We start from the raw sequence: 17,784 nt of genomic DNA, 5'->3' as shown, positions 1-17,784 counted from the left end.
TCCTGAATGTGATGTTCATGAGTCCCTTGTATGTCCTGAACACTGCCCGCTGTTCTTCAGAAAAATTCTTCAGTTTTCCAGCATTTTTGTGTATTTGAACCCTTTCCAACAATGACTGTATGATTTTGAGACAACTGAGGGGCTTAGTTATGCAGGTTCAAACGCTCGATGCTCCAGAAGGAAAAACCATGAATTAAGAGCCCAAATTTTAAGATTTGGGTAAATTTAACTTATTTTGTCTTCTGGGAAACATGTAACTATCCTCTGTAGCCTCTGAAGGGCAGTACAAAATTAAAAGAATATGATATTTAGGCAAAATAAGGAAAATGTACACATCTCTATTCTGTTTAAAAGTTTTAACCCCCCGTCTCTTAATGCATTGTGTTTCCTTCTGAAGCATCAGTGAGCATTTGAACCTTCTGTAATAGTTGCGTATGAGTCCTTCAGTTGTCCTTAGTGTGCAAAGATGGATCCCAAAATCATACAGTCATTGTTGGAAAGGGTTCAAATACACAAAAATGCTGGAAAACCAAAGAATTTGTGGGACCTGAAGGATTTTTCTAGAACATCAGGCAGTTTAGTGACTCAACAACTATCACTAAATAAAAAAACCCAGCTGTGGATCATTCAGGTAACAACACAGTATTAAGAATCAAGGGAATATAAACTTTTGAATGGGGTCATTTTTATAAATTCAACTATTATTTTCTTGTGGACTATATTTTATGTGAAATATCTTGTTCAGGTCAGTACTAACAAGAATAAACAATAACATGCATTTACTTTGGTAAAATAATGAACATTTTTGCAAATTCTGAAAGGGGATGCAAACTTTTGACCTTAACTGTATAAAGGCTAAATCAAAACACAGTAGTTACTAAAGGCATAGTTCAGCCTAAAGTAAATGTCCTGTCACAGGAATTCACTTTTTGGGATTGATGGAGTTTGTTCATGTCTGTCTTCAGCTGTAAAGAAATGATAGTTTTTGAGAAAAACATTCCAATATAGTGGACTTAAGTGGAGGCCAACCGGTTAGAGTTCTAAATTGCAGTTTCAGTGCAGCTTAAAAGGGCTCTACATGATCCCAGCTGAGGAATAAGGGTCTTATCTAACATAACTACTGGCCAGTGTTTACAAAGCGAACATGCAAAAAAAAAGGTAAAACGATGTACTATTTTGAAGTTGGAGGAGAAAATGAGATAGACTTTTTCGGCCTACCCTACCTTTTTGAACCAGAGTACGCAGGCGAAGAAGTAATTTGTGAAGACGCGTGTGCGCATCGTTTTGCTAGATAAGACCCTTATTTCTCAGCTGGGATCATGCAGAGCCCTTTGAAGCTGCATTGAAACTGCAATTTGGGCGTTTAATCCATTGGCCACTGTTGGAGTCCACTATATGGAGAGAAATCCTGGAATGTTTTTCTCAAAAAACATAATTTCTTTGTGACTGAAGATAGAAAGACATGAACATCTTGGATGACATAGGGGTGAGTAAATCATCAGGAAATTTTCATTGTGGAAGTGAACTTCTCTGGCCAACAGTTCCCATGTCTTTTTTCTTTAATATTTCACCATTTTTGCTATTTCTGCTCCCATCAATAAAGTAAAACTATTTCATTTCTTTCTTCCCTCAAGCCTTTCAGCCCGGCTCCGAAAAGCGCCAGTCCTCGCGTGTCTCAGTCTGAAGAAGAGCACGTCTATAGTTTCCCCAACAAGCAGAAGACTACTGACTCCCCTGCTGCCGTCATGAGCTCATCGCTGGGCAGTAATCTGTCAGAGCTGGACCGTCTGCTGCTGGAGCTCAACGCCGTACAGCACAGCACACCCTCCTTCCCTACTGAAGGTGAGCGAGAGTGCGAGTTAATGGATTGTTAAAGCTCTACAAACATATGCACATTTTTGCCAGTATATCAAACATGTCCAATAGATGTTTTTTCCATTTTGTGTTTCACAGAAACTTACACACCCAAACCAGCCAGCAACACCCAGCGCTATGTCCCAGAAAATGGTGTCTCATCAGTTGTGAAAGCACCTCCTCCTAAGATAGAGAAACCCAAACGCAATGTACCCGGACGGGAGATAGAAGACGTCAGACCCAGTGTGGAGAGCCTGCTAAATGAGTTGGAGAGCTCTGTGCCGGCCCCTGCGTAAGCTTACTACTAAATACATTTTAATATTTTTTATGTTAAAAATATTTCTCACTAAGGCATTTATTTGTTCAAAAATACAAATTTAAAAGAACTGTAATCTCTTTTCTGTCTAAAATGTAATTTATTGCTGTGATCAAAGGTGAATTTTCAGCATCATTGCTCCAGTCTTTAGTGTTACATGATACTTCAGAAATGATTGTCATTTGCTGATTTGATGTTCAGTTATTATCAATATGTTACTGAGTTCTGAAGGATCATGTGACACTGAAGACTGGAGTAATGATGCTGAAAATTCAGCTTTGATCACAGCAATAAATTACATTTTAAAATACACTAAAATAGAAAACAGTTATTTTAAATTCTAATAAAATTTCACAATATTACTGTTTTACCAAATAAATGCAGCCTTGGGGAGCATAAAAGACGTATTTAAAAAAAAAAAAAAAATCTTATTCCAAATTTTTATCCATATATAATATATTTTTTCCATATATTTTTATTAAGGCTGTCAGTTGATTTTAAATTTTTAATGTAATTAATTACATTAATTAATTACAACTAAATTACAAATAAATTTGACTGTAAAAAGATTATTTAACTATTTTTGTGTTGAATGAGAAAGTGTCAAGTAGACATTACAAATTGTAGTTATAGAAAGAAATATTTAATTTGATTTAACATAACATTTATTACACAAACATTTAGGCTGCAACGGCAACCTGCGTTAAAATCTTTTAATCGCTTAATTTTTTCAACTAATTAAATAATTTTAATTAATAAAATAATTTTTATATTTTATGATGTAATAATATTTAATGCTTTTGTTTTATTTATTATTTTTTTATATTTGTTTTACGACTTTTTATTTAGTAGAGATGTAAAATATAATTTTAAATATTTATTAATATTAGTAAATGTTTAAATAAATATTTCTTCTCATAACTTGAGAATATGGAATGTAGTTTAAATGGACCTTTTTCATATTTCCGGGTTTCTCAGAAGCAGAAGTCGTCATAGTTGGGTTAACTTCGAGAGAAGTGAATTAGGGAGAATCACAAATATATTTTTTTTCTGTGCTCAAATAGCAAAAGAAAAAAACTCCACTACAGTGTTTTCGTGACTTTCAAAAAGAGGAAGAAAAATTGAGAGACAATGATAACAGCAGTCAGAACTATGTCAAATTTAACATCCCTCCCATAGGCGCTGCTTTAGAAACTAGTTTATTTGATGCAAAGGTGAAATTAGACTTTAAATCTCAGATTTTCATTGTTGTCTTTTGGAGTCCCCTCTAGTAAACACTTATTTTTAAATGAGCAGAAAAGTTGTGAACAAGTGAAAACTTTACCAGGTTCCCTATCAGTGATCTAGACCTTTTGTAACATCCCATTTTTAATTTTGCAATATTTACAGACCTGCCCCATCAGTGCCAGTGGTTCCTGAGTTAAGAGAAGTTCAGGAAGAGACTCCCGCCCAGCAGCAGGCCAGAATCTCCGCCTCCTCAGCAACACGAGAACTCGACGAACTCATGGCTTCACTGTCTGACTTCAAAGTTCAGAGCAATGTAAGTCTTGGAGAAAGAAAGAAAAATTACGTTGTTATTTTCATGTTTCCTTTACATTTCCTTCAAACAAACTCCTTTCATTCTAATTCACTGCATTGCCACACAGTAGGAAATTATTGTAAATAAAAAAAATTTGCATATATTTTTTGAAAGCCACTATGATGGAATCGTTCATGTAGCAAAATGTGCTTATATAATTCTTGTTTACTGAAAAATATAGCGTTTTTAATGAGTTGTCATTGGGTTTTGCGTTTTAATGAACTGTAGGGGGTATAAGCTGTGTTGTGATTTATTATATGCATGTCTGTAAGTGCTGATAATGACAATCAGATAGTAAACAGTAGATTATTATCAATTAAAGCCTTTGAAATGAATCAAGGTTTATATGCCTGTATGAGGGCAATGCTCTCATGGGTCCATTATGAAGGTCTTGTTAGCATATCTGTCTTGGACGTGAGCCACGCTGCGGTTGAAAAGAGAGAATCTGGAATGCTGTGGTTGTGGTGTCATGTTATATCTGGGAATTCTGTGGATTATATTTGCCTTCAGTTTGGTGAACCAACTTAGACTTTGTTACATTGACTAAATAAGCCAAACTTGTTGAGAGATTACATAACGCATGACATTAGGCCATTGGTTTTTATGCATAGTTTAATGGATTAGACTGAATGTTGTCTCATTCTGCTTCCTCATGTCATTCCTTCATGTTTTTACTCAAATGCTTTCCTCCCTTTCTTTTTATTGTTGTCGTCTTGCTGTTGGTTGTCTAGTCTGGCTCTCTGTCAGTTAAGGAGGACTCATTATCTCCCAATCTTGTGGTGGCTAAGAACCTCATAGTCCCTTCTGTCCCAGAATCAGAGGTATCTTACCACAGCGTTCCTCCCCAGCCTCCGTCTAATTTACTGGAACTCCACATTGTTGAGGAATTGACAACCGTTGCTCCAGTGTCCAACCCCACAGTGCTCTACACTTCCTCCAAGACCCAGTCGGAGAAACCGCAGATAGTTTCTAGTGTCCCTGAGTCTCGTTTATCACCTGAACCATTTGGAAAATCTTCAAGCCTTCCAGCATCGAATTTGCACAAACATGAATTCGGTTCACTCAAGACTGTTGATCCGAAAACCTCAAGTCCAGTTTCAGTCTCCAAAACTCCACCTGTGATAGCAAAGGCCTCCTCACCAGTTACAATTCCTAGGATTTCAAGCCCAGTTGCTAAAAGCCCCAATCCACCACCTGTTATCAAGAGCTCAAATCGGATTGTCGATGTGAAAAGTTCTAGTCCTATAACAGTTGCTAAAACCTCTAGTCCAGTCGTGGTAAGAAAGAGCCCAAGCCCAGCTCTTAGTGCAACCAAAAGTCCAGTACCTGGAGTCCATGCCAAGAGCCCAAGTCCCGAGCCAGGGATTACTAGCAAGAGTCCGGTGCCAACTACCATTACATTGCCCGCTCCTCCAGTTTCAACCCTAACATTCACTCCGAAGCCTTCCAAAGAGAAACCTGAGAGCTTTGAACCGGGCATATTGGGAATGAGTCTTCCTTGCCCTGAGCCTCTTCTGGACGAAGCTTTGGACAAGCTATTGACGAGTCTTTCTCAACCAGAGCCGGGGAAAGTGGTTGAGGGAGCTCCTGTCTCATCAGAGGTAACCGATGGTGTTCTGGGACTTCTTCATCAATCAACGCCACAGGGTGGCTTTAAAGAGTCATGGATGGATGACCCCCTAAACCCCACATCGATCCCTGGGGCGTCAGAAGTTTCGCTGGATCTTCCACTTCTCCAGCCATCAGCCGTTGAAAGGCTCTCCGCTTCTGGACAAGTATGAGGCACACTGACTCTGTCAGACAGTCTCCAATTTGCACCCCTAAATTTAGCGAGCATGAGCGAGAAGCATGCTGAACCACATACGGCTGTTTATGCTTTCTCAAATACATGAGCCTGATCCTTGGGCCAAGGGGCCTGTTGATACCCAATCTGAACCTTTCCATCCTACTCAGATAGAAGCAACCTCCATTAGCAGGTTAAATATGCCCCTTCAAAAACATGATACACATTTCAAACAAGTCATTTAATTGGGTTTCTGTTGCATTGCTTTGCATCATGTGTTTTTGGAAAGGTGGAGAATTGAGGAATCCAAAGTATGTGTGGTGCATGAAATGGATAAGAATCTGTGGAAGGAGTCTTTGCGATGTTCAAATGCATGCTCTGACGCGCTTCCTCAATGAGGTGTATGGCGCTAAATGAACAACAAGGCTAGGCTTGCTTGTTTCTTTGCAGTTCTGTAGTGGAGTTTTATTGTGCAACTGCATTCCATCTTCACTTCATTTCTTCAGGGCACTGGATGCAGATGTTCTGCAAAGTGGTTATTTACTGATTCCATGGTTTGGTGGTTTTGCATGATGCAAAAAATTTTGCAGTTGCTCAAGTTTATGTGTGAAGTCTACATTTGTTTTATCAATGCATTTAAAAGCATGCAGATTCATATGCATCAGTCTTGAAATCTAACTTTTTAAAGGTTCACCCGAAAATTAAAATCAGCCCATGATTTACTCACCTGCAAGGCATCCTGGGTGTATGTCAAATCCAATCATATTGAAGTCATATTAAAGTCTGTCCTGGCTCTTTCAAGCTTTATATTAACAGTGAGCAGGTGTTTCTGTTCAAAAGTCCAAAAGAAGTCCAATAAAGCACATCCATTCATAATAAAAAGTGCTCCACACTGCTTAGGGTGGTAAATAAAGGCCTTCTGTAGCAAATTGATGCGTTTTTGTAGGAAAAATATCCATATTTAAAATGTAATAATCACTTTAATCTGGCTTGCACTAACTGTTGTATGTGCAAGCCATTCCAGGTGGATATCACAAAAACCGACATGTTTACTGGTGCAAAGGAAGCAAAGTTTCCTTACTTTCTTACTTATATGGCTTATATCGAAATCCTCCATTTTTCTTTACAAATCTTTGTTTTGTAGAGAAAAGTGATTTTTGCATTTTAAATATGGATAATATTCTTATAAAAACTGATCGATTTACTACAGGAGGCCTTCAATCACCACCAGGAGCCATTTGAGGCAATTTTTATTATGGATGGATACACTTTATTGGACTTCTTTAGGACTGTTGAACTGCCATTATTAAGCTTACAAGAGCAAGGATCATTTTTAAAATGACTTCAGTTCAGATTTGTCTGAAAGAAAAAAATCATATATACCTAAGATGCCTTGAGGGTGAGTAAATCATGAGCTAAATTTCAATTTTGGGTGAACAAACTCTTTAAACAATCCTTGAAGTGGATCTAAAAAATAAAGTGCATTTAATGGTTGTTTATCAAATAAAATTCTGTATTGAATTTATTCACACTAAATTTGAAGAAAAGAGGGGTTTTGAATCAAAACTTTTTAGTTGCAATGTCAATTGGTCTAGAAGGTTAAAATTGACAGTTGGCTTTGCCAGTTTTGCTTTGCATTGCTTTTGGCACGTTGTGTCTGCTTCACGGTCTATATACACGGTCTTTATATTGTTTGTTGAAGGTTAGAAATGCTTCTGCTGTGAGTCACGAAGAGGATGCTTCAAGCTTCGCATTGCATTGGCCCAATCGGATCAGTTTGAGGTTGCTTTCTAGAGGCGTTTGGACTGGATGTTCTTGAATGGCATTCACAAAGAAAGCACTGCATGATCTAAAGTGGTCACTTGATTAATACTGCTTCTCCGCAGCTTAAATCGGTCATCAGACGCACAAAGGAAACAACCAACGTCCACCCGATGTTTCGTGATGGCCACTTGCGGAAAAAAATGGGCCCGCTAATTCTCAACAAGAGTAACTCGCAGGATCTACTCATTGAAGAGCTGCAAGGAAAACTAGGAATCGGTCGCAGTGAACGACCACGAAAACAGCCAGATGATTGGCTTACGGAGGGGGTCATTGTTTGTTCCAACCCACAGCGCTTAAGAGAGGAAGGTGGTGTATCACCAACAGTTGATAAGGTAGCTTAAGTCAAAAGATTACTGGTGGAACTTGCTAGCAAAACATAGTTTCTTACATTGGTTTGTTATAAAACTGGCTTCTTAACCTTTCTAAAACATTTTCAATTCGAGTGCAACAATGCCCACTAGTGGTTCCTGAAGTTTTTTTTTTTTGGTTTTTTTTTTCCATAGGGATTTTAAAAAGCAATGTGACCCTGGATCACAAAACCAGTCTTAAGTAGCATGGGTATATTTGTAGCAATAGCTATAAATACATTGAATGGGTCAAAATTATGGACTTTTCTTTTATGCAAAAAAATCATTAGGATATTAAGTAAAGATCATGTTCCATGAAGATATTTTGTAAATTTCCTACCGTAAATATATCAAAATGTAATTTTATTTAGTAATATGCATTGCTAAGAACTTAATTTGGACAACCCTAAAGGCGATTTTTTCAATATTTAGATTTTTTTTTTGCACCCTTAGATTACAGATTTTCAAATAGTTGTATATTGGCCAAATGCTGTCCTATCCTAACAAACTTCCAGGTGATGTATAAATCTCAATACCCTTATGACTGGTTTTGTGGTCCAGGGTCACATATAAGCCATGAACCAATCCAATCAGCAACAAGGAGAATCACATTAAATTGTACATTTAATTTGAGGCAAAAGCATTTGAAAATTGGGTAGAAAGACAAAGGTACAAGACTGTGTACTTAACAGATTTATTACACAAATATTTCAGTATTTTGAGAGCTTACCTAGTTGGGCTTGATTAGGTGATTTTCAGTGTTTAATGCATGCTCTTTTGGGGCATTGCCATAGTCCTGACTATGATTGGTGGAATTTTTTCACAGCATCATGGGTAATGTAGTTTTTCACCAAAACTTACTCTGTTTAACACAATTCTATAAAAAATAAGTTGAATAATGCCAACTGATGGCTTCAGCAAAAGCATACATCCTAGATTTTACAATCTCAGAGCTCACACCGGTTATGTCTTTAAAGGAGAAGTTCAAAAAAATGTACAGATAATGTACTCACCCCCTTGCCATCCAAGATGTTCGTGTCTTTCTTTCTTCAGTCATAAAGAAATAGTTTTTTGAAGAAAACTTTTCATTTTTTCCCATATAGTGGACTTCTAAAAAAAAAACAATAATTTCGCTAGATAAGACCCTTCTTCCTCAGCTGGGATCGTTTACAACCATATTTGGGATCTTTGAAGCCGCATTTAAACTGCATTTTGGAAGTTCAAACTCAGGGCACCATAGAAGTCCACTATATGGAGAAAAATCCTGAAATGTTTTTCTCAAAAAACATAATTTCTTTATGACTGAAGAAAGAAAGACATGAACATCTTGGATGACAAGGGGGTGAGTACATTATCTGTACATTCTTGTTTCTGGAATTGAACTTAGACGTAGGTTTATAAAGAAAATGAATGGGATTTTTACTTCAAGAACCCAAGTTTTGCATTTTCTTATGCATGTTATGCTTCTTTCACTTCCTGCTACGCATTTCATGTTTCTTTGTCCATCAGATCATCATTCCTCCGGACTCGCCCAGTCCTCCAAAAAAAGCCCTAACCCATCCTGTCCCAAAAAAGAAAGTTCCTGTGATACAGATGCCTGCCCCTCTCCCCCCACCACCTCCACCCCCTAGAGAGCCCTCTCCTCCTCCACCTCCTCCTCCCGCTCCTCCAGTTCCAAGTCCACCTCCACCTAAAGACCCTACCCCTCCTCCATCCCCTCCTCCCAAACCTGTGACCCCGCCCCCGCCGCCAAAGGTTTTAGCATCTGTGGGCTGCCAAACGGAATACGAACCTCTTTTTCCACCGGTACAGGCATGAACTTGCTCTTTGTGTTTATCTGCATCTGATCAGAGCTTGCATCAGGGTTCCCACAGTCATGGAAAATGTGGAAATATCAGGGAATTTATTAAGTCTGGAAAAGCCTAAACTTCATCACAAGCTATAGTGAATCATTCTGAGAATGGATTCTTTTCAATGCTTCACAATTCTTTAGTGAACCATTTGGAATTTATAGTGAATGTGAAAAATTCATTAATTAGGTAGTGTGGGAACCCTCTGCTTTGTTTCTATCCCTTCTTTTATGGTTTCTAGCACGTTGCATATGGAGCGCATGCTGTTGAGTGCTTGACCTCCAATCAGCGCTCGCACTAGGAGTGTCTCAGCATTTATTAAATAGTTTGCTGGTGCCAACACGTCCCATGAAGACAGTTTGTCCTTGTGTTTTCCCTTGTTTTTCCTGTAGATTCCTGGTATGTGAACAAATGAAGTGCTAGTTTTCACAGAAAAGACTTAAAGGGATGGTTCGGAGTAGAATTGACTTCATTGCTATGCACTCCGAAGCCCTTGTAAATACCCCATCCGAAGTTTTTTTTACCTTAGTCAAACATTTATGATATTAGGAGATATTAGAGTTTTTCGAATTGCTTGTTACAGGAGTGAATGGTACATGTGATGTATCTCGTAAATTGCACCACTAAACGTGCAAGTAATCTTACCATGAGTGTTTTAAAAACACGTTTTAGCCGATCCCTTCTAGTCGAAAAAACTACAAATGGCGACACGTCGACGTCACTTCCCTGGTTTGAAAAAAGCACGTAAAAGTCCTCCTACAAGTTGACATGCACACAGATGTAGTAGGAGGACTTTTACGTGCTTTTTTCAAACCAGGGAAGTGACGTCGACTTGTAGTTTTTGAGACTAGTAGTTCTCGGGTAAAACGTGTTTTTAAAACACTCATGGTGGACTTACAAATGTTCTGATGCAGTGTTTTGTGAGTACATAACCTATTTACACTACTGTACAAGTTTGGTAAGATTACTTGCACGTTTAGTGGTGCAATTTACGAGATACATCACATGTACCATTCACCCCTGTAACAAGCAATTCGAAAAACTCTAATATCTCCATAAATGTTCGACTAAGGTAAAAAAAAACTTCGGATGGGGTATTTAGATGGGCTTCGGAGTGCATAACAATGAAGTCAATTCTACTCCGAACCATCCCTTTAAGTTTGCAATGATCTATGCTTGAGCTCTTTTTGTTTTGGGCGGGATTTGGTTGTAAAGCAAAGCCACGTTTTTAAAGGAGTAGTTCACTTTCAGAACAAAAATTTAGAGACAATGTACTCACCCCCTTGTCATTCAAGATGTTCATGTCTTTCTTTCTTCAGTCATAAAGAAATGGTGTTTTTTGAGAAAAAACTTTCAGGATTTCTCTCCATATAATGGACTTTTATGGTGCCCCCAAGTTTAAACTTCCAAAATGCTGTTTAAATGCAGCTTCAAAGGGCTCTAAATGATCCCAGCCGAGGAAGAAGGATCTTATCTAGCGAAATGATGGGTTACTTCATAAAAACATTTACAACTTATATACTTTTTAATCTCAAATGATCATTTTGCCGAGCTAGACAAGACGAGCATTTGAGGTTGTAATTTTTTTTTAGAAAATAACCCATCATTTTGCTAGATAAGACCCTTCTTTCCTCGGATGGGATCATTTAGAGCCATTTGAAGCTGCATTTTGGAAGTCCAAACTCAGGTGCACCATAGAAGTCCGTTATATAGAGAAAAATCCTGAAATGTTTTCCTCAAAAAACATAATTTCCTTACGACTGAAGAAAGAAAGGCATAAACATCTTGAATAACAAGGGGGTGAGTACATTATCTTTAAATTTTTGTTCTGAAAGTTAACTACTCCTTTAAGTCTGCCAGGATAGTATACATTTAAGAATATTCTGCAGAATGAACCAGACTTAATACTGCGAGTCACAAGTCAGTGTGAAGTGCTTTAAGAGGAGCTTGTTTAAGTGTGAGTCCATTGGCAGAAATAACAGAGGATGTGTGGGTTACTATTTTTGCTTTCTGAAGAATGCTTCTGTGTCACGGTTCTTTGAATTGAGAGAACGGAGATGGGGTTTCCAGGCCTTTTTGTGACCCATAACCTTGGTTGGTCTGCCATCTGATTATGCCTTTAACACCTTCTTGATTCTGTTGTATTTAGGGAAGGTTGCCCAGAGAATGTGAGATTGGTTTCCTTAGATTAATAAAACAGGCATGATTCAAAAGCCTCACCATTTATATGAAATGAACTGATATGTGACCCTAGCCCACAAAACCAATCATAAGGGTCAATTTTATTTAATAAATAAGCTTTCCATTGATGTATGGATTGTTAGGATAGGGCAATATTTGGTTGAGATACAACTATTTGGAAATCTGGAATCTGGGGATGCAAAAAAATCTAAATATTGAGAAAGTCGTCTTTAAAGTTGTCCAGATACAGTTTTTAGCCATGTGATATTACTAATCAAAAAATAAGTTTTTATGTATTTACGGTAGGAAAATCTAAAATCTAACCAAATTTGCTGTTTATAAATGTTAACTATTGCTTCTTTGTGCAGGATCATGCATCTCTGCTGGTTGTTGATTGCCATTTGCTCTAAAAGCTGTGAAATGAGACAAATGCAGTAAACATTTCTAATACATGCATTGCTATGGCTAATTACAATTGATTCCACATTAGTGATTTAGAGTTTCAGCGAAGTACTTTTTGTGCTGCTTTTAAGTGCATGCGGTAGTTGTTTAATAACCACTAACTTCCTGTAATGGATTGACTAATAAATGATGCAGTTAAATGTGTGCATTTCCGCAGCTCTTGATGTACATGCTGCATTTGTATTGAAGTTGCAAAAGATCTTTTCACATGCTGATGGTTATATTGAGAAAATCGTCTTGCAAGAGAATGCTAAAGTTGATTTTTCAGTATCACGGTGCAAAGTTAATCATTTTGGGGGGTGAATACATTTCTGAATCACTACACTGTTCATTAGGGGATTTTTATGTTCACTTTTTTTAGTGCTCTGTTCTCCAAGACAGTTGAAGTTTCAGTCGGATGTGTGTTTTTCAAATCCTGCAAATGTTTAGGCATGAATTATCTATATTGTGTCATTGATGAAGTTGATTCAGACTGACCTGGTAAAAAAAAAAAGTGTACCAAAAGATGCTTTGGATAAATGCATTTGCTGATTAACTAATTGGTAGTAATGTTATTGAAGCAACACTGATTATTTTGTGTCTGTGTGTGCAGAGAGGGATTTGCATCCACATTTTCTTTGCTTTATGAAACAGTCTTTAAAATGTGCAAATTCTTTCCCTTTCATGTAGATTATGGCTCAGGGCAAGAGTTCCCCCACCAGCGTTCCAAAGCAAGGGAATAAACTGGATAACATGCTGGGCAGCCTGCAGTCAGACCTCAACCGTCTGGGTGTCCAGACGGTCGCCAAAGGCGTTTGTGGAGCCTGCAAGAAACCCATCGCTGGCCAGGTAAGAAATCCCTTCAAGAACTCATTTACTGGCCAAATCGTGATCCAAGTTTATTTTGCATTTGGATTTTTAGGATATTGTGCCCTAGAGTGGATGCTCTGTTCCAAAACAAACCAAAAGGCCACCAAAGTGTATATTTTTTGCATGTCAGTGTAGACAGCTTTTTTAAATTAAGCAGTAAATTTGGGAGTGCAATGACCACCAGTTATACTTTATTTTTGCAGCAGATGATTACAGCATTTTACTAGATTTGTTGCGAGACGTGTTTTCGTAAGCAAGTTTTCTACTGAAGCAGTTTTCCGTCACAATAAAAGCTCTACTGCCGTTTCCATCAAAATAAAAGTTAATTTTAATTTTTTCCCAAGTCTTCATTTTTTGTTTTAATATTGCAATAAACATCATATCGTAGACTTCATATCGAAATATTATCATTTGTGAGATTTTGATATCACTATATCCCTATAAAATGTATATGCATTTTTCTGCATGTTGTAATCTGAAAGTTTTGTCTTATAGGCTGCAGTTATGTCTTTTGATGTTTACTACTTCAAGTGAAATCGTACACTTCCATCCTCATTTTCTTTGATTCATTCAGGTGGTGACAGCAATGGGTCGCACGTGGCATCCGGAACATTTCGTGTGTACTCACTGTCAGGAGGAAATTGGCTCCAAAAACTTTTTTGAGCGAGACGGCCAGCCGTACTGTGAAAAGGACTACCACAGCCTCTTCTCTCCACGCTGTTACTACTGCAACGGACCCATTCTGGACGTAAGGATTCTGCTTCCTATCACCACCTTAAGCGGCCACAGACGGGGCATTCTCGGACTTGTGTGTTAGTGTCTCATGTGTCACCACCCAGTCCTGATGGTGCTTAGTATAGCCAGCCACACTTTACCTCTGGCTTCAGGTTTCCTGTAAACATAAACAGTCAATCAAAGAAAGTCTAAATAGGTTCTTTGCAGTAGAACTCAACACATAAAGAGTCTGCTGAGAATACAAATGTAAATGCATAAAAGAAATAAGGTTTTAAAATCATTTTAAAGCAATACTTTTTAGCAAGCATCCTTAAAGGATATGAGTTTACAAAATTGTCTGCAACAATATTATAAAAAAAGCAATGCAATATGTTGAATTTGTTGGTTGCATGCAAAAACATACAGAGCAACCAGTGTAGTCTGATTCACTAACAAATGATTATAATAAGAAGGTTCTTTTATTGATTCAGTTGAAAAGATTCATTAACATATGAGTTCATATGATTCAATTAGTCAGGAATCACTGAATTAGCAACTGAATCGCTTACTGAATTTACAGGCAGTATGCATATACAGCAAACTAAATTAATAAAATTAAAAAGGCAATAAATAAGAAATCATGAGGTTTTGTATTTCCTGGCTGCATGCAAAAACATACAGCGCAACCAGTGTAGTCTGATTCACTAACAAGTGATTCTTTTGGGACAGTTGAAAAGATTCATGAACATATGAGCTATTTGAATCCATCACAAATCACTGAATTAACATCTGAATGGCTTAATGACTGGATTTTTATATGATAACATCGAGATTAAGGTACACATTACCACAATATTTAACATAAAGTACAAATATACAGAAAACAAAATTAACAATTAAAAAGGCAATAAATAATCAAAACGTCATGATGTTTTATATTTTTTGGCTGCATGCAAAAACATACAGTGCAACCAGTGTAGTTTGATTCAATAAAAAAATGATTCTTATGAGAAGGTTCTTTTTGAGTCAGTTGAAAATGATCATTAACATTAGATATATGAATGAATCAGTCACGAATCACTGAAAAAGCATGTGAATCGCTTACTGACTAGATAACAGATAAAGATGCATATTAACATAATTTTTTTCATAAAGTACACAAACAGAAAACAAAATGAAGAAAAAAATCATGAGGCATAAGGTTTTGTATTTTCAGGCTGCATGCAAAAACATACAGTGCAACCAGTTTAGTCTGATTCAATAAGAAATGATTCTTATGACTTTTGTTGAGTCATTTGAAAAGATTCATGAAGAAATTAGTTGTATGATTGAATTACTGAATTAACATTAAATTGCTTACCAGTGTTGTTTTCGTCAACGATGACGATGACAAAATCATTTCGTTGACGCCACTTTTTTTCATGACGATAACGAGACGATGACGAGATAATAATGGCTCGTTGAAGACTAAAACATGACGAGACGTGTGTGAGTTTTCGTTGACGAGACGAGAATAGACGAAAATGTTAGTGGGTGGTCCGTCAGACGTTTAAAATGCATGACATTTCCGCTTATTGTGCATGCCAATTAAAACTTAAAAAGTATCTGATGCTATGGCAAGCCGTTTTAGCATTAAATACTCTTTACTATACTAGTATGGCAAGCCGTTTTAGCATTCCATCCTTGTTTGTCTTTTATGTTCTAAAACATTCCTTCATTATTGTAATTATTGGTGAAAATAGTCGATCCGGAAGCTCACATTGTGTTGAACTGTAGATCTGCTATTTTCAGAACTTATAAGTGACACTACCCAACATCAAAATACTTACTGACCTACATTAATTTGTTAAAAGACCCTTTTTTTGACTAAAACTAGACTAAAACCTTTTTGACTTTTCGTCGACTAAAACTAGACTAAAACCTTTTTGACTTTTCGTCGACTAAAATTGGACTAAAACTATCACATATAGAAGTGACTAAAATTTGACTAAAACTAAGAAGCATTTTAGTCCAAAAGACTAAGACTAAATCTAAGATGGTTGTCAAAAACAACACTGTTGCTTACTGACTGGATCTTTTTCTATATGATAACCTATAGATAGAGATACACATTAACAATGTTTTACATAAAGTACACACATAAACTGTATGCAAAAACTTACAGCGCAACCAACGTAGTCTGATTCAATAACAATTTATTCTTATGAGAAGATTCTTTTGAGTCAGTTGAGTAGATTCATGAATATACAAGTTATTTGATTGAATCAGAATCATTAACACCAAATAATACGCAAAAAATATATCGTTGAAAAAAATTATTTTGCTTAGTTTTGTTTAAGTAGGTTGACGCATGATGAATAATTGTCTTATTCTTAGTTTTTCTTTGTTGTAATTTTGCACACATTCTTTCAAATAAAATTGTGCTTTCTGTTCTTGTTTCACCATTGTTTCATTGTAATGAGTTGCTTTTACTTCCTTCTGCAGAAAGTGGTGACCGCATTAGACAGGACTTGGCATCCGGAGCATTTCTTTTGTGCCCAGTGCGGGTCATTCTTTGGGCCTGAGGGTAAGCAGCTTCCACTCCTCTCAACCTCTTTTCTTCTCTTCTCTTCAGCTGATGTCTTTTTTTTCTACCAGTTATTTCTTTTTTTCTAAAGGATTTAAGCCTTTGGCATCCTTTCTTTTCTCTTTTTGTTAATATCCTGTAGGTTTTCATGAGAAGGAAGGAAAGGCTTACTGTAGGAAAGACTACTTCGACATGTTTGCACCCAAATGTGGCGGCTGTGCTCGGGCCATCCTGGAGAACTATATTTCAGCCCTTAACTCTCTTTGGCACCCCGAGTGTTTTGTCTGCAGGGTCAGTATGTGTGTGTTTGTTTTGGGGGTGTCTGATATCTCAGCCAGGCCAATTAATATGCAGTGTACATTTATTTTTTAAATTATATTATATTATATTATATTATATTTATTTATTTTATTTATTTTATTTTTTAAATTTTACTTTTTTTTTTTTTTAAATGATTATTTATTTATTTTGTTGCATTTTTGTTGGGCTGGGCAATGTTTAATTGTGAATTAATCGTTTCCGAAATAACAGTATACATAATACACTATACTATGTATTTATAAATACACACACATGAATGTACTGTATATATTGTTATGTTTGTATATGAAATATATTTGTATACATTTCCCAGCACTATTTTTTTTTAAATGCATTTTTAAAATGTATTGAACATGTTACATTGTATTATATTCATTACAATTTGTTATATAAATTTACGTTATTAAATTTATTTATGTAATTCAGCAGTGTTTCTGACACAATATTGGCCTATTAATATATTATAAGCAATAATTTTATATATATCTAAGGATTTTATTATTTAGTATATTTTTTAGAAATTACATTTAAATATTTTGTATTCTTGTATTGTATCATTATTTACTTATACAGTTGTAAATTTAGCATTTATTATTATTATTATTATTATTATTATGTTATATTATTATCAAGAGTTAAATTTTAATAAATGTATTAGATTTTATTACATTTATTTAATTCAACAAGGTTGCTAACATCACATATTGGCCTATTAATATATTATACAAAATTATATAAAATCTGCAATATCAAAGTGTATATAGTTATAAAGATTATAGTTATAGTTTTAAAGTTTAAAATATTAAATGCATTGTTAAAAATTACATTTAAATACACTGATTTATAAATATTCAAATTATTTATATTTATAAATATTCAATATTTTATATATATTAATTAATTAATTATATATATATATATATATATATATATAATATATATATATATATATATATTATATATATAATTAATTAATTTACAATATCGTACTGTATATTAGAAAATTAGAAATTATATTTTTTTTACATGTGTAAAAAATATTGATTTTATAATTAATAATAAATGACTTTTTTTTTATAACAAAATATTTAAGAAATGTCATCAATCCCCAGCGATGCTGCTTGCTAGATATTGGTTT

General features: G+C 35.8%; 1 protein-coding gene across 4 annotated transcripts in view; it reads left to right on the top strand.

The window, feature by feature from the left end:
• Positions 1-17,784, top strand: part of pxna (paxillin a) — a 47,401-nt gene that overhangs the window by 27,832 nt on the left and 1,785 nt on the right. For 3 of the 4 annotated variants that reach the window (XM_073840992.1, XM_073840994.1, XM_073840991.1), the window contains 10 exons: positions 1,635-1,842; positions 1,954-2,146; positions 3,560-3,710; positions 4,481-5,524; positions 7,419-7,688; positions 9,213-9,509; positions 12,866-13,024; positions 13,620-13,793; positions 16,244-16,325; positions 16,468-16,616. In XM_073840992.1, coding sequence (XP_073697093.1) covers positions 1,635-1,842; positions 1,954-2,146; positions 3,560-3,710; positions 4,481-5,524; positions 7,419-7,688; positions 9,213-9,509; positions 12,866-13,024; positions 13,620-13,793; positions 16,244-16,325; positions 16,468-16,616 — 2,727 coding nt within the window. The remainder of the gene's footprint in view (positions 1-1,634; positions 1,843-1,953; positions 2,147-3,559; positions 3,711-4,480; positions 5,525-7,418; positions 7,689-9,212; positions 9,510-12,865; positions 13,025-13,619; positions 13,794-16,243; positions 16,326-16,467; positions 16,617-17,784) is intronic. The other variant, XM_073840995.1, reaches the window with a different exon arrangement.

Source organism: Garra rufa, chromosome 5 (genome assembly GCF_049309525.1).
Source record: "Garra rufa chromosome 5, GarRuf1.0, whole genome shotgun sequence".
NCBI classification, from domain to species: Eukaryota; Metazoa; Chordata; class Actinopteri; order Cypriniformes; family Cyprinidae; genus Garra; species Garra rufa.
This window is presented reverse-complemented; position numbering and strand designations above follow the sequence as displayed.